General features: G+C 32.8%; 12 protein-coding genes and 1 non-coding gene across 13 annotated transcripts; 5 read left to right on the forward strand and 8 right to left on the reverse strand.

The window, feature by feature from the left end:
* Positions 1 to 951: 951 nt before the first annotated feature.
* On the reverse strand, positions 952 to 3303 carry NAEGRDRAFT_45482 (uncharacterized protein; the record flags this gene model as incomplete). Its single annotated transcript, XM_002682856.1, has 2 exons — positions 952 to 2564; positions 2736 to 3303. The coding sequence occupies 2 exons, from the start codon at positions 3301 to 3303 to the stop codon at positions 952 to 954; spliced, it is 2181 nt and encodes a 726-aa protein (XP_002682902.1).
* Positions 3304 to 4192: 889 nt separating this feature from the next.
* On the forward strand, positions 4193 to 6166 carry NAEGRDRAFT_61949 (uncharacterized protein; the record flags this gene model as incomplete). Its single annotated transcript, XM_002682648.1, has 1 exon — positions 4193 to 6166. The coding sequence occupies one exon, from the start codon at positions 4193 to 4195 to the stop codon at positions 6164 to 6166; it is 1974 nt and encodes a 657-aa protein (XP_002682694.1).
* Positions 6167 to 6530: 364 nt separating this feature from the next.
* NAEGRDRAFT_45484 (uncharacterized protein) lies at positions 6531 to 7391 on the forward strand (the record flags this gene model as incomplete). Its single annotated transcript, XM_002682649.1, has 1 exon — positions 6531 to 7391. The coding sequence occupies one exon, from the start codon at positions 6531 to 6533 to the stop codon at positions 7389 to 7391; it is 861 nt and encodes a 286-aa protein (XP_002682695.1).
* Positions 7392 to 7584: 193 nt separating this feature from the next.
* Positions 7585 to 8814, forward strand: NAEGRDRAFT_61951 (uncharacterized protein; the record flags this gene model as incomplete). The annotated part of the gene is made up of 1 exon (XM_002682650.1): positions 7585 to 8814. One exon carries the CDS (start codon positions 7585 to 7587, stop codon positions 8812 to 8814), a length of 1230 nt encoding a protein of 409 aa, XP_002682696.1.
* A 594-nt stretch (positions 8815 to 9408) lies between these two features.
* On the reverse strand, positions 9409 to 10608 carry NAEGRDRAFT_61953 (uncharacterized protein; the record flags this gene model as incomplete). The annotated part of the gene is made up of 1 exon (XM_002682857.1): positions 9409 to 10608. The coding sequence occupies one exon, from the start codon at positions 10606 to 10608 to the stop codon at positions 9409 to 9411; it is 1200 nt and encodes a 399-aa protein (XP_002682903.1).
* A 279-nt stretch (positions 10609 to 10887) lies between these two features.
* NAEGRDRAFT_45487 (uncharacterized protein) lies at positions 10888 to 11487 on the forward strand (the record flags this gene model as incomplete). The annotated part of the gene is made up of 1 exon (XM_002682651.1): positions 10888 to 11487. One exon carries the CDS (start codon positions 10888 to 10890, stop codon positions 11485 to 11487), a length of 600 nt encoding a protein of 199 aa, XP_002682697.1.
* Positions 11488 to 11527: 40 nt separating this feature from the next.
* Positions 11528 to 12294, reverse strand: NAEGRDRAFT_77926 (uncharacterized protein; the record flags this gene model as incomplete). The annotated part of the gene is made up of 3 exons (XM_002682858.1): positions 11528 to 11797; positions 11926 to 12011; positions 12116 to 12294. 3 exons carry the CDS (start codon positions 12292 to 12294, stop codon positions 11553 to 11555), a joined length of 510 nt encoding a protein of 169 aa, XP_002682904.1. The 3' UTR covers positions 11528 to 11552.
* A 186-nt stretch (positions 12295 to 12480) lies between these two features.
* Positions 12481 to 12553, forward strand: NAEGRDRAFT_t14. The gene has a single exon. It is a non-coding gene; the product is annotated as a tRNA-Ala (tRNA).
* A 102-nt stretch (positions 12554 to 12655) lies between these two features.
* NAEGRDRAFT_61956 (uncharacterized protein) lies at positions 12656 to 13633 on the reverse strand (the record flags this gene model as incomplete). Its single annotated transcript, XM_002682859.1, has 1 exon — positions 12656 to 13633. One exon carries the CDS (start codon positions 13631 to 13633, stop codon positions 12656 to 12658), a length of 978 nt encoding a protein of 325 aa, XP_002682905.1.
* Positions 13634 to 13724: 91 nt separating this feature from the next.
* Positions 13725 to 16439, reverse strand: NAEGRDRAFT_61957 (uncharacterized protein; the record flags this gene model as incomplete). The annotated part of the gene is made up of 1 exon (XM_002682860.1): positions 13725 to 16439. The coding sequence occupies one exon, from the start codon at positions 16437 to 16439 to the stop codon at positions 13725 to 13727; it is 2715 nt and encodes a 904-aa protein (XP_002682906.1).
* Positions 16440 to 16818: 379 nt separating this feature from the next.
* Positions 16819 to 18774, reverse strand: NAEGRDRAFT_61958 (uncharacterized protein; the record flags this gene model as incomplete). The annotated part of the gene is made up of 1 exon (XM_002682861.1): positions 16819 to 18774. The coding sequence occupies one exon, from the start codon at positions 18772 to 18774 to the stop codon at positions 16819 to 16821; it is 1956 nt and encodes a 651-aa protein (XP_002682907.1).
* A 396-nt stretch (positions 18775 to 19170) lies between these two features.
* Positions 19171 to 19731, reverse strand: NAEGRDRAFT_61959 (uncharacterized protein; the record flags this gene model as incomplete). Its single annotated transcript, XM_002682862.1, has 1 exon — positions 19171 to 19731. One exon carries the CDS (start codon positions 19729 to 19731, stop codon positions 19171 to 19173), a length of 561 nt encoding a protein of 186 aa, XP_002682908.1.
* A 240-nt stretch (positions 19732 to 19971) lies between these two features.
* NAEGRDRAFT_61960 (uncharacterized protein) lies at positions 19972 to 20448 on the reverse strand (the record flags this gene model as incomplete). The annotated part of the gene is made up of 1 exon (XM_002682863.1): positions 19972 to 20448. The coding sequence occupies one exon, from the start codon at positions 20446 to 20448 to the stop codon at positions 19972 to 19974; it is 477 nt and encodes a 158-aa protein (XP_002682909.1).
* Between the last annotated feature and the right edge of the window lie 1535 nt (positions 20449 to 21983).

The raw sequence follows: 21983 nt of genomic DNA on the forward strand, positions 1-21983 counted from the left end.
AACTGGAATTGCTGATTCTTTACAAAGTGTCATGATTATTAATTTGGCATTCAATGCAATTGGAGGTCAAATTCCAAAAGAGTATGGTGAAATACCCTCACTAACTGGAATCCATTTAGGAAGCAATCATTTCGAAGGATTATTGCCTTCAGGTCTCTGCCGTGTATTGTCCTGTGACTGTTACAATAATCCAAAACTATTGTGCCCAGCCGATAATTGTAATAATAACCATTGTAACATTACCTTTTTTCAAAATTTGTAAATAATGGTGGTCAACTTGAGTATTTCATTTTCAGTAAATGGGATTGTCACAAAGTTTGCAATTTACCAGAATTTTTTTTAAAAATGATAACAATTTTATCCTCAAAAAAGGACGTTAAGTGCCAACCTTAATACCTCAAGTTACTATTAAACAACACAGCTGTTAAAAAATGAACGATATAGAATTGAGATGAAAAGTTTAATTGTTATTCAACCCTCTTTGTGAAAAGTAGTGATGTTTTAAAATAGAGCCAGCATCTGGTCGTCTTTCTGGATCCTTCTCCAACATGCTAAACACCAACTCCACCAACTCTAATGAATAGATCTGTAAACTAATCTTCTCCTTTAATATTTGTTTGACAGTTTCAGAATCCTTTAACATGTACATTTGATTGATGGAAGTTGTTGTATCATGAGATAGAATCTGGTATAGAGTAACTCCCAAACTGAATATATCAGTTTTATGATCACATGAAATTCCACACAACAATTCTGGTGAAATATACAATGGAGTTCCAGCTAATGAAAAACTGGTTGATTGTTTTGAGTTTTTTGCCAAACCAAAATCAGCAATGATAATGTCAATGGCTGAATCATTCATTTTCTGAATGAAAATATTGGAAGGTTTAATATCTCTGTGAATAACTCTGATTTAGTGTTAAATCCACATATTTTAATATGTTTCTAAACTTACCCAAAGTTGATGAAAATATAATCCAAGGCACTACATGATTGAAATAATATTTGAGCAATTAAAAGTTCTGAACAAAATTTGGATCCAGTAATGAGTCTATTCAAATCACCCATCTCATAATAAGTCATATCAATACATAGAATTTGACCATTTCCAATAAAGAAATCATTCACTTTGAGAACATTTGGGTGATTCATCTTTAAAAGTTGAATTCCTTCTCTCATAGCCACGTTCAAATCTTCATGGTTATCAAATCTAACCACTTTGATTGCTTTGACTTCATTATTACATTTAGTGTCATTCACTTTAAACACACTTCCACCTTGTCCAATCTTTACCAAATTTGTATATCTATCCATTGGATCATTTTGAGATTCTTTTGAAGATGAAGTATATTGAGAAGGGAAATCAGAAATCATTGTTGATTGTGTGAATGATTTTAATTCTTCTTCCGAAGGATTCACCGTATCAATGTTCAAAGTTGCTTCCTTTGCTCTATTTCTATTAATTAACACAATAATGATAATTACAAAAATTACAATGATTAAAATTACAATAAATAGGGTTGGAACAAGTACTGCAACTAGTATAGTTGTTTGATCAGATTGAGCACTAAGATTTGTTCCATTATTTTGCTTATTAATTGCTGAGCAATCCTTATTATAAGTTGTTACATCTGATGTTGGACATGTACAAGTGTCAGGAGCTGTACATTCACCAATACTTGAACAAACCAGTCTACTACTAGAAGAAACTCCAAAACAATTAAATGTTTCACAATCAGCTCCACTATAACCTGTCTGACATGAACAATTGTTTGGTGCAATGCAATTTCCTTTTGAGGAACATACGTTTACATCTGTTTTGAGTATATTATTACATTTAAACATGCTACATGTGGAATTTAGATATCCACTATTACAAGTACATTCATCTTTGGCAGTACATTTACCAAAACCTGAACAAACATTTGGTTGACTATTTGATATTCCAAAACATGAATATTCCTGACAATACGACCCATTATAATGATCTTGACATGAACAAGCATTATATGCATAACAAAATCCATGTGAAGAACAAACACCTGAACTGTCATATCTTACTCCATTGCAATTAAATAAATTACAACTAGTTCCATATCCAAAATATCCTTCAAAACAATTACAATCACTTCCTGATTGAGTAGAATTTAAAGGACATGGTACAATTTTTCTAATATAATTATAATTAGTGTCTGCAATAAATATTTCACCCAATTGATTGATTGAAACTCCATGAGGTGATAAATTTGTAGAATTTCCCAATAAACCATCCCCATTGAAAAGTTGATTTCCTGTTCCAGCAAATGTTGAAATAATTCCACTTGTTGAAATCTTTCTAACTCTGAAATTGACTGAATCTGCAAAAAATACTTCACCCAATTGATTTACTGTAATTCCTCTAGGTGAAAATATCTTTGCCATTGTTCCTAATATTCCATCTCCATTGTAACCATTTGAACCTATTCCAGCAATTGTGGTAATCGTACCATTTGTCAATATTTTACGAATTCTAGAATGAGAGAGAACTGAAATGTATACTTGACCTATTTGGTCAACTGCAACACCTGTAGGAGAACAAATATTTGCATTAGTTGCTAAAATACCATCTCCATTAAAATCACATGATCCTGTTCCAGCAATTGTTGTAATGGTACCATTTGTCAAAATTTTACGAATTCTATTATTTCCAGTATCTTTCCAAATTTAACAGTTAAAAGTTCAACAATAATACCTACCTGCAATTATAACTTCTCCCAATTGACTAATAGCAACTGCATTTGGATTTTTAACATTGGCACTTGTTGACGGAATAAAATCACCATTATAGGCTCCATCTCCAACACTAGTCCCAGCAATTGTTGTTATGGTACCATTTGTCAATATTTTACGAATCCTATTTCCAAATTCAGCAATAATAATTTCACTCAGTTGACTAACAGCAATATCATAGGGATAGTAAAGTTGGGCATTGGTAGCTAGTATGTTATCACCATTATATCCAGCAGTACCAGTTCCAGCAATTGTTGTTATTGTGCCATTAGTTAAAATCTTTCGAATACGATGATTGCTCGTATCTGATATCAGAATCTCCCCAGTTGATTCGAGAAAGGCAACAGATGAAGGTGAATTTAGAGTTGCAGATGATGCCAACATGTAATCTCCATTGTAAACACTTGAACCCGTTCCAGCAATTACTTTCAAATAGTTTCCAACTCCAAAAGTTGTTTGTTGTGCTGTGCTTGTTTCAACAACCAACCATGCAGAAAGTAGAAGCAAGCACATGTAAATGATTTGTCGAAACATTTTTTTATAAAGATGGATCTTGTTTTTTAATTATTGTGTTGCTACTGTACAGTAGCTCTTGGTATACCAACGAGTGTGACTCTTTGTTTTACACATAGCCTGTTATGTTCTAAATTGATCCTTGTCAGTTTACAATTTGTCTTATGCGTGCTATTAAATAGACCTTAACATCTCTCTTACAGGTGTCTCTTCGTTCATATTCAATTTATTCAGCCAATTCTGTCACTGATGATACTATGAAGGTTATGTTGACACAAGCGGCTACTTTTTGAATGGTAAGCTTCCTTGTTTGCTGGTTCTTCTTTCAATAACACAGTTGTGTTTTCTCTACTGTTTGTGGTGCTGCTGTGGATATTATTTAGATTATGAAAAATTTGCACTGTTGGATTGTTCTATAACAAGATTGTCACAGTATCTTGTGAATAAATACAGGGTTGTTATTGTTGACAATTTGGCAATCATCAGTGATGACACAGTATTTTTTGAATTCTTGAATGCGCTGTCCATTTTCATCAAAAACTACTTCATCTTAAGGGTTAACTTAAATTACGTAATTTTGGAATTGCTCTCAAATTAGAACCAAAGCCAATATCTCTTTTCCAACTCGAACATTTTTTGACATTTGACCTTAATTGTTTCATGAATCTAAAATCTACAAGAGATGTTTTTGTAAAATTGATATGGGAGTACCAATAACAAAATTGGACAAATCGCAACACATCTCTATTTTCTTCCTGGTTATTTGGCTGGTTATTGGATATTAAAACTGATGAAAGCACGGAATCTGAAATTTGAATCTTGGAAATGATTGGAGCGGAAAGCTTCCCTCTGAAGTGTTGTTGAACATAACAACAGTAAACATCAATAAAGTTCAAAAAAACGAAACTAAATGAAACCAACAACAGAAGCATCATCTTTTCGAAACAATAGAAATCGTTCCTCAACTCTTCCTATGAGGTTGTCAAAGAATATGGCTATTGAAAATATCAATCAGTCAATAAAACAATCATTTAGAAATTCAAAAACCACAGTTGACCTAAATGAAAGTCAAGGAAGTATGATTATAAAAGATAGAATTTCTTTCTCTAGAAGTAGGCGTTCAAGCACAGCATCAGGTTCAAAACAGCCAACATCACTCTACAAGAGACTCTTATCCAACCTCAAACATGGTGATGATTCCATGTCAGACATTATAAGTGAAACATCATATGACACTTCCATGTCGGGTTTAGTAACGTCATCTATGGGAATAGGTTTCAGATTAAATGGAGCCAACAACACTCCCACACACAAACAAGAAATATCCGAATTGAATAATTTAGTTTCTCAATTCATGTGTTGTGGCTTTCCAATTGTGGTTTTTGACAAGAAGGGTTGTATTGTCTATATGAATAGAGAATCAGAGGAAATGTTTGGAACATTTAGTTTTTCAGTATTGGGTGAAGATTTAGTTGAGGTTTTTATGGAGGACACAATTCTCGATATTCACACGTTAATTGATGATTTTTTAGGATTTTCAATGGAAGATATTGAAGGAGTTGACAGGAAGAATATCAGTCTCAAGAATATGCCTTATGAATTATTGAGCGAGGAAGATAAATCAAAGAGAAGAAGTCACCTTTCAAAAGAGAGAATTTTGAAAGGAAAATCAATAACTTTGAATCAATTCTTTACCATCTCAACAAAACTTGTTCCAATTAAGAAGAAACATGAAATTCACTTTTGTGCCTATATGAAATTTGTTGAATTTATTGATAATGAAGAGTTGAACACAATATATGAGAATTTAGATTCCGTTCATGTACAAATTACAAATGCAAGTATTGTTCCAATTGTGGCGATTAATGATAAGGGAAGTGTTTTGGTATTCAATAAGGCTGCCACACTGACATTTGGATATGAAAATAGTGAAATAATTGGAAGAAATGTCAAAATTATTTGTAATAGAAAAGATAGAATGAATCATGACATGTATTTGGAGAGATTTGCCAAAACTGAAAAGAAGAAAATTCTAGATCGTATTAAGAAAGTCAAAGGTCAAACAAAAGATGGTAAAAGTATTCCAGTGGAAATCAAAATTTCTCAAATTGTCAAAAATGGTCAATCATTATTTGTTGCCTATTTCAGAGATTACAAATTATTATCCAATCAAGATGAACAAATGACAGGTATTGCAGAAAAGATTTATCCAAGAAATATTGCAGAAAGATTAAGTATGGGCCAGAAAATCATTGACCAAGTTGATGGATGTTCCATGTTATATTGTGATTTGGTTGGTTTTACAGAGTTATCATCAACCATGCCACCTAAACAAGTTGTTTCTCTACTACACTCAATATTTTCAAATTTTGATGAAATTTGTCAAAAGTTCAAGATGGAAAAGATTAAAACAATAGGAGATAGTTACTTTTTAGCTTCTGGTTTAAGGAATGAAACTAGTTCAGTTGACCATATGATTAAGGGTGGTCTTTTAATGATTACAACAGTGAATCAATTTTCAGAATCGACAGGAAATAGTTTACAAGTTAGAGTTGGAATTCACACCTCAATAGGAGGTGATGTCATTGCAGCTGTAGTTGGTAAAGTGAAGAGAACGTACGATCTCTTTGGGTCTGATGTTAAAATTGCTCAACTAATGGAAATGACTGGAATTACTAATGAATTACACATCTCCAACAATACCTACAAATCCATCAAGAGTGAAAAGAGAAAATCACTCTTTATTGAAAAATTCAAAGAGGGAGATGAAATTTTAATGGACAAGTATGCAGAACCATTGCAGATACCGACAAATAGTTGGGTAACACACAATGTGTTAGAATTACTCAATAGAGATAAGGAAAAGTCAATTCAACAACAATAAATCTTTGCACTATTCTCTCTTGTTGATGAAGAAATTTAAATGAAATTATGAAAAAAAATGAATTATTTCAAATCTTTAAAATTCAGAAGAAAATTAAATCATCATTTCCAAAATAATAATATGAAAATGAATAGAAGAACATTTTCTACTGTTCGGAATTGTACTATTCAAGCATTATCAGCATCACCAATAACAGGTAAAATCTCTCCAAATTAATTGGAATGATTAATCCATTATTTACATTTTCAATATATTTAAAATATTATTATTATTATATATTATTAAATCATTGGATGAAAATAATATTAATTAATGATGATTTTCATCCGTATTAAATAATATTTAAATTGAATATTTAAAAAAAATGGAACAAATCTACGCCAATACCAAAGACTCTCTATTTTGTATTAAACGTTTTCAAGAATTACTAAAAACAAGTTATATAGGACGATCGATCGTGTATCGGAATCAAGTGGAAACAACAATGGACATTGGAAGGAGAGAGGCTGAGGAGGGTTGTTTGACTGGAACACTCATCTTGGCAGAGGAACAAACAAAAGGAAGAGGAAGGAGAGGTAGAGAATGGAGCAGTGCAGGGAAGGGAAAGAATTTGTATTTTACTATTGTATTTCATGTTAGATTGGATAATGCACAGGAATTGATAAAACTTAATTTGGCAATTCCTTTGGCAATTACTATTACTTTGAGAGATGAAGGATTGGAAAATTGTGGAATTAAATGGCCAAATGATGTTTGGGTCATTCCAAACGAAAAGGATTCACTTCCATCTAAAATTAGTGGAATGTTAATTGATAGTGTACAATCTGGAGAAACTTTATTTGCATTGGCAGGAATTGGAATTAATCTCAATAGTTCATTCAAGAGTACATCACTTACCCAAGGTGAAAATGCTCTTCCAAATGTTGCTATTTCATTCCTTGATGCTACCAATAAGAGTGTAGATAGAGAAAAATTTCTTGCTCAATTGTGTAATACTTTGGAAAACTTATTGGCATTTTCACAAAAGGATGTAATTACTCTGTACAAATCACATGATATTCTTATTGGAAAGGATATTACCATATCACCATCAGATAAATCACCATCATATACTGCCAAAGCTGTTGGTATTTCCAAGTTTGGTAACTTGATGGTTGAAATGAAAGATGGAACAGGTGTCAAGGAAATGATTGCTGAAGAAGTTTCCATTCGACCATTAGAATAATTTCAAAAAAATCTCTTTTAAGAATGTAAATAGTAGTCTTATTCAATCAATAAATAGATATTTAATTATTTTAAAATAATAAATTGTAGCTTTAATGTCTCTTATATCATAACGACCTTAGATATTTAATTATTTTAAAATAGATTGAATTTATTTAAATTTGAATTGGTTTTAAATTGTTTAAAATAAAAAAATGCAAATACTAAGAGATCAAGGAGCCTATATTGTTTCCTTTGTTAGAACACCAATCGGATCTAATGGAGGAAGCCTCTCATCACTCTCTGCCATAAAAATTGGTTCGGTTGCACTCAAGGAAGCCATTCAGAGATCCAATCTTTCATTAGGACAAGTTGAAGAGGTAATTATGGGATCTGTTTTACAGGCTGGTCTGGGCCAAAATCCTACTAGACAAGTTGCTCTCGGAGCTGGCTTATCAACAGAGGTTATTTGTACAACTGTGAACAAAGTGTGTAGTTCTGGAATGAAATCAATTCACTATGGAGCTTTGGAAATAATGTGTGGACAACGTGATATTATTGCATGTGGAGGTGTTGAATCAATGTCAAATACTCCTTATTATTTAAATGAATATAGAAATGGAAAGAGAATGGGAGATGGTAAAATAGTAGATGGAATGATGTATGATGGTCTTTTTGATCCTTATCATTCAACCATGATGGGTAAATTTGCAGATGTCACTGCAACAACATATAACATCTCAAAACAAGAACAAGATGATTACTCTGTGAAGAGTTATGAAAGAGCAATGAAAAATGCAGATAAATTCAAGAAGGAAATTGTTCCTGTAAAGGTGAATGCAAATTTAACATTGGACCATGATGAGGAAGTTTCTAAATTCAGAGGTGCTGATAAATTAAAATCACTCAAACCAGCATTTTCTAAGGAAGGTGGATCTGTAACTGCTGGTAATGCCAGTAAAATTAGTGATGGAGCTGCCTTTGTAGTGTTGGTAAGTGGAAGATTCTTAAAATCGAATCCAACCTATTTGGCCTCCATTAGAAATCAAAGCATTTTCCAAGTATTATCATTTGAAGATGCTGAAAAGGAACCTAATTGGTTCACAATTGCTCCATCAGTTGCCATTCCAAAAGCCATTAAGAAGGCAGGTCTCTCAATTGACCAAGTTGATAATTTTGAAATTAATGAAGCATTTGCAGCTGTTGCATTAGCCAATTCTAAAATTTTAAATCTTCCAGAAGAAAAGGTCAATATCTGGGGAGGTGCAGTTGCATTAGGGCATCCATTAGGTTGTTCAGGAGCTAGAATTGTTGTCACTCTCTGTAATCAATTATGTACAAACAATAAGACTATAGGTTGTGCTGGTATTTGTAATGGAGGTGGTGGTGCAAGTTCTCTAGTTCTTAAGAGAATTGATCCTTCTCATTTAAATTCCTCCCTTTAAATTCCTTTCATGATGATGTCTACACCATTTGAACGACTCTATGATGACGTTGCATTAATGTCATTTGAAATGAAAGCATTGAAATAAAAATTATTTAAAAAACACTTAAAAAAAATGATGAGAAATAACAAGAGTTTGCGTTCAAAACTCTTTTCCGGAGCCAAATATGATGAAGAATATGGTGGATCCTATTTACCTACTACAAATAATTCTCAAACACAATTGTTAATAGATAAGGCAGAGGATGATATTGACCAAAAAGCAGGAGTGATGGTGAAGGGAGTTAGAGTTTTAAAGGAAATTGCCATGACAATGGGAGCGGAATTGGATGAACAAAATGCCTATATGAAATCCATTAATGCAGATGCCAGCAATACAAAGACTATGCTTGATAATACCTTGATGAGGTTGAAATTACTCACTCAAAGGAGACATGGAATGCTTGGAATGTATTGTCTATTAATTGGATTTGTTTTATTTGTACTGCTTGTGTTATACACTTGGATTTAAATCATATACGAATTTTTGAAACATTAGAAACTCACTTATTGACTACTTGGATTAATTGTCAACTCCAAATCTGGAATTTTATTATTAATCAAAATAATTATTTAGTAGATTAACACCTGACGGATTGTCATTCATTTCGTCCAGCATATCAGTTGCAATACTACTCTGGTGCTGCTGGTTGGTACTTATCGTACTTGCCGTTGTAAAAGTTGCTGTAGAGGAATCCAGAGAATAATTCATTAAAGGTAGAGTGGCATTTGAGGCCACTTTGGAGAGGAGAGAAATAAAATCCTTCTTTTCTGCTTCTGGAATTTTTGACAATATCTTGTCAACATCCTGCTCACTAGCAATACTAGTCAACAAATCACGCAAATAGAGTGAAACACTTGTAAATTTGTTGGAAGTGATAAGATCCTTAACAGTTTCTCGAAGTAATGCTTCTTCAACTGGTTCTCCCACAGATTCTTCCTCATCATCGAAATTGGAATCACTGGCTTGCCTTTCCAGTTTTGCCTTTTTTCTTTCTTCCTCATAATAACTGGGATCTCTTCTCTTTTTTTCATTGTCCATCATTTTGTCAAAAACATGTGTTCCATTAAGTATGTGTACAGTTGCCATCTTTTCACTTGTACTTGAAATATTTGTTTCCAAAATAATCAATCCAAGTGTGAAGGTCGTAATTAAGGAGGCAATCTTGACCTTTTTGTAAATGTCAAATTTGATAATATTTCTACTCTTTTTTCCTTTCATATTCTCAGTGGTGTAAATGTGAAGTTTAAATGGATCATGCAATTCAAAAATGTAAGCAAAAATCGATTGATGTGGCTCATCAACTCCATAATACAATTTAGATTGTAATTCCTCTGTAATTTTGTAACGAATAGTTTTTCTATGTTTCAATATCTTGGTATCAAATGATTCCTGATCAACATCAGTCTCCATAGCAAACTTTGAATTCTTTGCATTTTCAATAATATTTTCCTCTCTCAATTTACCAGTCTCTACAATTTCATTCTTTAGCCTTTCTCTCACAAGCTGATAAATCTTTTCAATATTAGCACTTGATGCATTGATCGGTTCAGGAAATGTATAACAATTAAAAATCATATTAAAACCACATTCAACCTTCTTATTCCTAACAATCTTTTCCGAAGAGTTTGATGAAGACTTTTTCTTTCTTGATGACGACTCGGATGAACCAGAAACAGCAGCCATGGTAACAGAAGTAATACTATTGTTATTACTAGAGGCATTTGTTGCCAATAATTCTTCCGAACTTATCATTTTGTTGTTGTTGATGTGGTGTATTATCAATTATTTAATTTGATGAAGCTGATGAAATATTTTTCTTGTGTGGACAATATTTTTTGTTTGGTTTGCACTTGACGCGTTGTATTTTTTTTTGTAATGTGTTCAAATATCTAATAAAACACGTGATGCACTCTGCTGTTGAATCCATTTTTATCTGGAAATAACTTCAACTGATTTGGATCAACTGAAGATGCAAAAAAAGACGAGTTTACTGGAACTACAAATCGATTCCATTTATTCTCAAAGAAAAAAATGGCTCTCCAAGAACATCAAAATGAAACTAACGAAAAATTGTTAAGGCAAGAAGAATGTTTAACCTCAAACTCTGATAGAAAAACTTGTCTTCTTGGAAAGAGAAAACAAGAAGAAGCCACGAATGGTACAACTTTTTCATCTGAATCACAAGATATAGAGTTTGAAAGTGTTGCTGTTGATGAAGATGTGAAATTAGAAAATGTACAATTAAAACAATCACTTTTGTTACTCGTATTAGGAGCAGAACAGAGAGAGGAATGGCCTGAAAAGTGGCAAAATTTGGTATGGAAAGTTGTTAATCAGAATATTCTACAAGATTGTTCAAACTCTACAACCAACGATTCACTGTTCAATGAGGAATTTACGAGAGAATTGGAGAGTTATTTCCCAATGGACACAAGTACAAACTCTTCCAATACTAATTGTGCTAAGGAGTGGGTTAGAAATAGAATTAAACCATGCCTTGCTTTCAATTCTCTCCTTGAACCAATCTCTAAAAAGATCAAAATTGCAACAACAAATGAAACTCCCACAACTACAAATCCAGACCTAGTAGAAGACGACAATACTGCTGAAGAGGCTTCTCCAATTTTCTAATTTTAATATCTGTAAATAAAATGCAAGTTGACTTGAACAATTTAAAAAAGCAGGTGTTAAAAGATTTATTGAGAAGCTCTTAACTTGTTCAAAGCATCAGTAAACTTATTGCTGTGTGACTTTTCAGCCTTAGCAAGAGTTTCGAACCATTCAGAAATATCATCGAAACCTTCTTGTCTGGCAGTCTTAGCCATAGATGGATACATGGAAGTATATTCGTGAGTTTCACCAGCAATAGCAGAAATCAAGTTTGATTCAGTATCACCCATTGGTTCACCAGTGGCTGGGTCACCAGCTTCTTCCAAGAATTCTATTATTATTATTAGTACAAATTAAATAATTATTTTAATTGTTATTATTAGAATATAATAATATAAAGTAAAATAATTTAATGTAAATTCTAGTGTAAAGATAATAATATTACTATTAACTACATACCCAAATGTCCAAAAGCGTGAGCAGTTTCACCATCAGCAGTAGATCTGAACAATTGGGAAATATCAGTGTGACCTTCAACATCAGCTCTATTTTAATACATTATTAAACAATAATTATCATCACACAAGAACAAGAATATAATTAAAATCATCATCATCAGTACAATTGTCGTCATCCAAAAAAAACCTACCTATCGGCGAAGAAGAGATATCTTCTGTTAGCTTGGGATTCACCAGCAAAAGCTTCCTTCAAGTTATTGTGAGTCTTGGTACCCTTCAATTCACTGTACATTCTTGTGGAAGAAGCATTGGAAATGACGGTAGGCTTGAGGTTAGTGCTCTTTGATACTTTGGTGATGGATCTGAACATTTTTTTAAGTGACTGGTTTATTTTTAACGACCTAATTAATTCCGACCACCTATGGCGGAGTAAAGAAAGAATCACCTGTACAGGAGGTTGGTTCAATTCAATTCTTAATAACTGAATAGATATTTAGGATAATGGGTGTTTGTTAAGTTAGAAATGGTGATGAAGTGCAAAAGAGTTTTATTGTAAGGGGATGTAGCTCACATGGTAGAGCGCTTCTTTAGCATGGAAGAGGTACGGGGATCGATACCCCGCATCTCCACACATTTTGCCTTTTGCTAGTTTTCTTATTAAGGCTAATAGAATATTATGACATGGATTAAAAGAAAGATGAATAAACCTTCATTCTCTACTTGTTATTCATTTAAAATTGAGCATCAACAAAATTTCTATGATATAGACTACTAAACCTATATTTTCTATTTTCAGTATAGAATAATCTTTGATAATCTTGTGGTGTTAAAATATCCTTTTTTGATTTCAATCGTTCTTGATATTCCTCATTGACTTTTCTACTGTCCATGGTTGATATGGAGTTTTGATGGCGAATATTATTTTGAATTCTTTCGTTCAGACTCATTCTATTTTCAGTGTTGGCATTTACAATATAATTCTGAGTGAAGTATCTGTGTTCATGATCAAAGTTTGAGGCAATTTTCAAATCATACAATAGGTCATTAGAAACTCTATTGGATTTTATCAAATCTGATATACTATCATACTTGATGGAATGTAATTGCAAATAAAGATACCATAAATATTCCAAATCCACTGGTTTTCCCTTTCTAATCGAGAATATATGTAAATCAAGAGGATGTACCAATAAATCCTTATCATTATTATTAACATTCAAATCAGTTGTCAAATCATCCCAATATTTCAAATATTCTTCATTGAAAAACATTCTCATATTTGATTCCTCTTGTGTCAAGTCATATTCTGTAGCATATGGATAAGGAGCTTCAAATCTATATATAAAACAAGTTTCCTTCTTGTGATACAATCTACTTTTAAATATATTTGTCATGTTAATTGCCGGAATATTGGTCCAATATTGTACTGTTTCATCAAATGAAGAGGAAGGTAAAAAGGAAAACCCAATAAATCCAATAGTTGAGACTGCAGAGATGAGCAAGGCTCTTGTTGTAAATTTCCTCTGATAAATAAATTTTGAGAGAAAATTCAACTTGACCTCCGTTTCAGGTTTTTGAAAGAAGGAATAAAATTGTGAAAATTTTGATAATTTAAATTTTGAATTATTTGCTCGTGATGATGATTGGTAATTTATCGGATTTGGAAGAATTTTCCTATCTGCTGATGATGTTTCTGGATCTTGTTTCATTTTTTTAATATAAATATTTAAATAATATCGATCTTGGAGTTTTAAAATAATATTAATCATATATTTATGAATAATTTTCAATTTAATTTCATTATGTTTTCTCATGATAACTCCACACATAATTCCACTTCTTCAAATTGGCCACTCTGTTTCCCAGTTTCATCATTCTTTTGTTGAACTTTCCAATGCGGCTTGTTCGTTCTTTTTTGGTTTCCTTCTCTGGAGTTCTGAATGACATCTTTACCATGTTGTGCTCTAATTCTATGTGGCGTTTAATTGGAGAAGATTGATCATTAATGAACTCTTCTATTCTTCTAGTTGTGAGATTACCTTTAATTTCCTCAATTTTGGTTGGTTCTTGTTGTTGTCTTTGTTTAATCCATTTTACTATTTGATTATCTAAAAATTGGTGAGGATCAAGAACCATTTCTCTCAAGTTTGAATATCCACATCTCACAATGGATGGAATGGTATTTGGTTTTACTGATGGATACCAAATATGGATCTTGATGGTTGGGATTGTTTTCAATTGGTTCACTAAATTCTTAATTTCTTGATTACTTGTTGATTCATTCTTGTAGCTTTGAAAATATTTATCAATGTCTAATTGAGCCAATGACTTTTTCATTTCTTCTTGACCTACACATGTATCACTATATTTGATAGAGAATTCTACCATAACTATTGTGGAATAATTGTTAAATTCTTGAAAGCTCAAAAAATCTTGATGAGCTGAATTTGGAAGTCTTATCAATCTGTTCAGGTAGAGTTTTTGCTCCTCTGTTATGATCATCTTGTTATCATTAACATTGGTACAAACTTCAACACATTTCCATAGATAGGAAAGCATGTCCTCGTCTACATTCTTAATCAAGCCAAATCGATTCAAAGATAGAGGCTTAAATTTAAGATCATGAGATTCTAATATGATTTGATCCATCTCTCCTGAATTTAACAACTTGAGTGCTTTCAAAGAATTTACACTTGTCAACCGCTTGTTGAACATTAAGTTCAAAACAACTAACCATTCAAATATACCACCAAAACTTGGCCCTCCAAATAATGTTGGATATCTGGTTATTCTTTTTTGTATTTCAGAGAAAAATAATGAACTATCTCTACAAAATTCAAAGAGGGTGTCGATTAATACTTGTTCATCTAAAAGACTAACTAAATAAGTACCATCTTCATTACGCTCAATCTCACACATTCCAACTGGTATCCAACTTGGATCTATAGTACATATCTTGTTCTCTCCTTCTCCTCTTAATTGAATTGATAGGTGCCTAATAATTAAATCACTCACTCCATCCCAAAATATCTGACTATAGATTGAAAGCTTTTGACGTAGGAATTGAGTTAGGTCATTACGAAAAGTATCTAATGTTACCAGAGCTGCTGATTTAACATTTTTACAACTAAATAAATTCTTAATGAAAGTAAAGAATATTCTTTTTCTACCCAGAAATTGATGAATTAAGTGAATGTCAGTAAGTTCTGAAATAACCTTCTTTGATTGATTGATCATGAATTTTAAAAGTGATTCAATATTGCCTCGATTAATGGAATCAAACTTGCTTGGCATCATTCTAATATTCACTCTCTTTCCCAATAATGACAAATATTGATCTACATAACGCTGATCAAAACTGGTGCCTGCTATGCCAACATATATCGGTTGAAGTTTAGTGACCTCTCTGACAATGAAATGTTGTAAATTTCTAAATTGATTACATTCATAATCAAAAATATCCAAAAGAGATTTGTTAGAAGTATTCAAAATCTCATCTAAACCAAAACCAACATCTTTTCCATACTCATCCTTAATACTACCAATTAACATTCGGTTATAGTTTATGAAATAGGCCAAATCAGTTTCCCAAGGACTAAGCTCACTCAAAATTTCAGCATAAATATAGCTGATACATTTCAAGTACCCATTTAATTGGTATTCTAGAAATTCGGTCGATGTCAAATACTTGTTGACCTTCAAGAGGGACCTTAAGTAAAGCAACCGTGCCAGTATAAATACTTGAATTTCATTGAACACAACAACATTTTTTGCTACATCTGTTCTCAAGCTTCTAATTCTCTTAGCTAAAAGGTTGTAACAAGGATCTATTATTTGGGTTAAATCAGGAGAACTAAAGTCAGAAAATAAATTAGATTCAGGAGCCAAAATCATGTAAATCAAAAAGTAGTCCTGGTGTACACTTCTTGACAACATTTTGAAGGTTTTTCCCTTCCCAGAAACACCCAAAAGCATCTCAACATTGACACTTTTGTCAAAGAGAGTCTCTTTTTTAATGTTGTTCAATAAATCGGGAGTTGTTAAATGTTTATACATGCCAAATAATTCAGGACGAATCGAACCTTGATAAATAGGCAAGCCACATTTTGAATTGTAATATCTACCCATTAATTTCTGTTGTTGGGCAGAATCCAAATAGGTTGGCTTTGTGATAGTGGAAACAACATTATCAGCAATTCTTTGCAATGTTGCTACAGAAACAAACCGATGGTTACGCTTAACTTTTTCTATAGCGTCCTTATAGAGGCTTGAGAAATCGGGTGAGTTTAATTGTCTTTCTTCTACAAATTCAATTGTATTGTTGTAGATAAGTACACTCTCGGGAACACCTTTCTGGTTGAGGCTAGAATGATCCTTAATGAAGTCTTCATGAGGAGCAGAAATTGGCATCGGCATTTTTTGCTGTTCTCTAGCCTTATCTTGAGTGCTACTAACACCTGCTTCACCTTGAGGTGTTGAACTAATGTCTCCCAATTTTTGATGGGAAGAGTTCATAACGTAATTTTTTTCACAAGTATTGAGTTTCGGTAATTTCGATTCCCCTTGAATATTCCTCTACAATCAGTTATTTAAATTCTTTGAATATTCAACTAGCAAATTACTGTCAAGTGAGCAATGTGTCGTATTTGAAAGCCGTACAAACTGGATAATACTTTTTTGAAGTTATTCCATCCCATTTAATATTTGGTACATTTCGAAAAGAAAAAAAGACTCTCCAACCTCAGTACTGATGTGGTACTAATGACCTGTTATTCTCTCATCAAAGAACAATCCCTTCACAACAATAAAGCCATTCCAGAGAGCGGTATTACAAAAGATTACTCCAAATGAAATGAACAGGCGGTTCTCCAATTCTCTTCTACTAGCCCACATACTATCGACGTTTGTTTTTGAAAAGAGATGAACCTCCACTCGAAACTACCTTCTTTTTTGAGGAACTGTTGTTAGTTTTTGTAGAAGTTGATTTGGTGGATTGTTTAGAGGAGGAGGATGCCTTTTCTAATTTCTTTTGAGCTTCCTGTTTCCTCTTTTCTTCCTTTTCAATTAGAAAGATCTGCAGCTTTGAACATGTTTCACGTAAATTGTCAATTCCTAGTTGATTTTGAATATGGTCCCATATTTGTTGTTGGTGGTATGGAGTATTAAATAGTTCAAGAATGGTGGTATTTAGTTCTCTAAGTGATTTGGTCAACTTGGTGAGATAATCATCTTCTCCAATATCTTCATCTTGAACTAATTCCTTAACGTCTTGAACAATATTTCTCAAATCATCTTGGTATCGCAATTCAATATCATCGATTGTGTAGAGTGGTTTGAGAGAATTCAAAAAGTCTGCATGCTTATCACATCCTTCATCGAGTATCTTTTTGAATTGATCATCTGAATAGTACTTGGATATTGTTAACAGCAAATCAAATTCTCTCACTTTGAAATCTTGAACATTTAAAGTGAATGTATAAAATGAGCATTGCTCACCAGTACTTTCGTTAATTAAATTGCAAAGCTCGCTCAACTTTTCAAATAGGAACTGATTCTTATATGTTGCTTTTAACATATTCCAATCCCTGTTTTTCAAATCATTGAGAATATAATTTTCATTAGGATAGTTTCTGAAAACATCTATCAACATTTCAATATCATGATTGGAATACCATTCAAAAACATTATGAATATTCAAATCTATAAAATTATTCTTATAGTCGTATTCAGTCCAGGACTGTTTGATTAATGTTGAAACAGAGTAATAATCCTTATGCTTCTTCTTTTGTAAAATTGATTTTAGCTCTTTTTGTTTCAATTTGCTCATAATGTTCATGTTATAATAATCATAGTCAATTGAATTTTGATTAACATTTGAATTCACCCTGGTAGACATGGCAAGTTTTTCCTGTGTATATTTTAGCACCAAGTCCTCAATAGACTTTTGAATTAAAAATTTGTAGACATAGACTGTTTTGGTTTGTCCAATTCTATGGCAACGATTGGTTGCTTGCTCGTCTGCATGTGGATTCCATGTAATGTCATATTCAATGACAACATTGGCCGAGATCAAGTTTAACCCAACCCCTCCAGCTTTTGTACTCAGAAGGAATACAAAGTCTTGTGAATTTTCATGTTGAAATGACTCCACAGCCTCTGTTCTTTCACTCTTAGTATTACTTCCATCAAATCTTTGATATTTGTATTCTTTTAACATTAAATAATACTCAAGAAAGTCCAAAGTTGTAGTATATTGACTGAATATTACAACCTTATTACCTTCTCCATAGTGTTTTTCCAATAAATAATCCAAAACTATTAATTTGCTACTAGAGTTGATAATTTTTGAAATTAAATGTTCTCTACAAGAAATAGTAGAAAGGAATTTCTTGTAATATCTTGTAGAATAAATAGGGTTATTGACTGAATCCTCTTCAGTCAATGTGCTGGTTGGAGCAACAGAAAATTGATCCAACAGATAAATAAATGGATGATTGGCAACCTTGATAGAATCTGAAACAAATGCCAGAGCATCATCCTTTTCGTATCTATTTCTCACATCTTCAAATGTTTCAATTTGAAGTGGTGTTGGTTCCAAAACCAAAAAATATTCCTCCTTTGGTTTGATAACACCAGCCAGAACTGATTCCTTAGTTCTCCTTAGCATGATATTTCTCATTATTTTCCCAAATCTGGTTTCGTCCTCCTGACAAATATGTCTAAATTCTTTAAAAGATCCAAACCCAGAGTCTTTCTTTAGGAATGTTATCAGTGAATAAAATTCTTTCAAATTATTTTGAAAAGGAGTACCAGTCAATAGTAAGAATGAATCGGTGCTGAGTTGACTCATTTTCTTGTATATTTTCCTCTTACTATCCGAAAGAAAATGGGCTTCATCCACCACTACATATTTCCAAAATATTTTTGATAATAGTACTTGTTTACCGACAGTCTCTTTTGTTGTAAGGACGACATTGGGGAGTAAGTATCTGGCATTTGCTTCTTCTGAAAACATACAATATTTCTCTAAAGCTCGTTTTCTTGTTATGCCTCCGTGGTAGGTTATTATTTCAATGTGATCCAATTTCCAAGTTTTGAACTCATTTTCCCATGTAGAGAGGACTGAGAGAGGTACAACAATTAAGAATGGTCCCTTAATTTTCTTATACTTGATTAGATAATTAATTGTAGATACAACTTGAACTGTTTTTCCAATACCCTTTTTCGAATTAATATTTAGAAATGCTCAAATGTGGAAACATACCATATCATCTGCCAAAATTACATTATTTCTTTCAAAATAATTTTTCAATAACCAAACAATCCCTTCTTTTTGATGTTTGTAGAGGGACAAGTTAGAACTTTCTGGATATAATTCAGAGTGAATATCAATATTCAAATCAGTCTCCTCATAAGATATTGGCTCCTTTGAAATGTACTCCTCTGCTGGATATTTGTTTTTAATTCTATCTGTGTATTGAGTTATCATTTCCTCGGTAATACTATACTCCGACCTAGTTTGTTCATTATTCATTAATTCCACAATCTTGTTCGATTTTGTGAAAATTGTGATGCATCTATTTTCTATTTTCAATATTGTGTCCACTAATTTACTTTTATCAATGGTTGAATCTTCATTTTCTTCACCAACCATTTCTTCTTGCATTAATTCCTCATCACTTTCTTCGTCATCTGATTGAACCTTTCTTCGTTTCGTGCTGTCTTCCGAATCCGAATCTGTTTGATTTAACTCTTCGGGTGGGAGCATTAAACTGTCATTGCCGAGAGAATTTGCTTTTCGTTTCATTTTTTTTGAAAATTTGGCGCCAGTTTGGTTCTAATTTTTGCTTGACTCTGTTAAAATAACACTAGTTGACCTTTTATTGGTCTTATTGTTAATTCAGTGAAATTATTCAGCTTTAACTATTCAAATTGCTCTGAGTATTTTTAGTATTCCAAGATCTTGGAATTGACAATCATAGGAATTATCTTCTCACCAGTGGAACAAAAATTCATCATGTTCCTGTTTCGTTCATCAAATAATCTTCTACAATTCATCATCATCAATTAAATTTTCATCATCATCAACCCAAAAGTCTTCATCATCTTCTTCATCTCCTTCATCATTTTCCTCTTCATCGGAAGCTGCTCCTCTTGTACGTTCTCTGAGTTGGAGGAATCTCTTCTCCTCCAGTGAACCTAGTAGAGTGGTTTGATTCTTCTTGGTTGGGAATGAAGAAGGAGAACATTGTTGTGTTTTAAAATCCAAGCCAGCATATTTGCGTAATTGATTGTATTTTAATCGGTAAATGCTTTCACCTGTTGAGAGTGATACAAGTTGGAGATTGGAGTTTGAACTGATACTCCTTTTAATTTCATTCTTTAATATTGTGGTTTCATAAGATGCTGGAATTCTTGTAGAGAAGGCTGGTGGACAGGATGTATCGTCAATGGTTGCAGTCAAATTTTGGCTCATCGGATCATTTAATGATGAAATAAAATCGTCTTCTTCGTCTCTTATCATTTTTTAATAATAAAAAAATTAAATCTATTCATAATTTATTAACAGAATTAAATAAATTAAATAATATTTATAATTACAATTTACAATTTTGGTCTTGGTGGAGTATTTCTTTCAATGAATTTGGCAGCTGGTCTGTCAGGGTAGAAACGTTCATTATTTTCAGCCATTGAGAGTAAGAGCTTACTTGGCTTGAATCTGACACTACCATTTGATGAACCATATAAATCTGAAAGTTCTTTCAATCTCTTGACAATCCATTTAGCTCCCTTAGAGTCAGCATATTGAAGTAGACCACCTCTGAATGGTGCAAAACCAGTGCCAAAGATCATACCCATATCAATATCTTGAGCTGTTTCAGCAACTCCTTCCTCTAAAATAAGACATGCTTCATTGACCATAAGCAATACACAACGATCAATGATTTCTTCTGGTGGGAATTTACGACGAAGCTTTGGATCATAACCTGGGAAGACTTGCAAAACATCAGGATTGATATCTCCCTTCTTTACCTTTTCAGCATGTTCTCCATAAAGGAAGATACCCTTTCCAACCTTCTTACCTAATAATTTAGCATCGACCAATTTCTTCAAATCAAAGAGAGAATTACCACTTGTTTCAGTAAATCTTTGACCAAGAACTCTCAGAGTTTCTCCAGAGTGATAAGCAACATCAGTACCAACTTCATCCAATAATCTGAATGGACCCATTGGCATACCAAATTGCTCAACCATTACCTTATCAATTTGTTGAATTTCACCACCATCATTAATCAAACGACCTGCTTCAGTCATATAGATACCCAAAATTCTATTTACAATAAATCCAGGACCATCATGACATACAATTGGAATCTTACCCAAGTCGAGTGCCAATTTGTAAATGGTTGCAACAGTTTCATCTGAAGTTTGCTTTCCACGAATAATTTCTACGAGTGGCATCTTGTGAACTGGATTGAAAAAGTGCATACCAACAACCAAATCTGGATGTTTAGAAACTGTAGCCAATTCATTGATAGAAAGGGTAGAAGTATTGGTAGCAAAAATAACATTTCCAGAACTGGCAAAAGATTTTTCACATTCCAATAAAATCTTCTTCTTGAGATCCATGTTTTCTACGGCAGCCTCAATGACAACTTGAATACTGGAAGAGTTGTCAGATTTTGGATATTCAGTACCTCCAGAAACAAGCTTGATTCTGAAAAGAGCTTCCTCTCTTGACATTCTTCCCTTCTTTACATAGTCGTCCATGAAAATTCTCTCAACAATATTCATTCCATTCTTTACAAATTCAGGTTTGATATCCTTCATAAATATTGGATAATTTTTGTGTGCAAAAAGTTGGGCGATACCACTACCCATAACACCAGCACCAATCACAGCAACAGATGGAGCAACAGTTCCTGCCTTCTTGGCAGATGTTGGATCATAGGTTACCTTTGTGACTTGTTTCAATTTGTTCAATTTTCCAAATCTCTTCTTCCAATTCTTGGCATTTTCACGCATAAAGAAGACTGACATTAAATTCTTTGATTCAGC

This window comes from Naegleria gruberi (genome assembly GCF_000004985.1).
Source record: "Naegleria gruberi genomic scaffold NAEGRscaffold_2, whole genome shotgun sequence".
Classification (NCBI taxonomy): Eukaryota; Heterolobosea; class Eutetramitea; order Acrasida; family Naegleriidae; genus Naegleria; species Naegleria gruberi.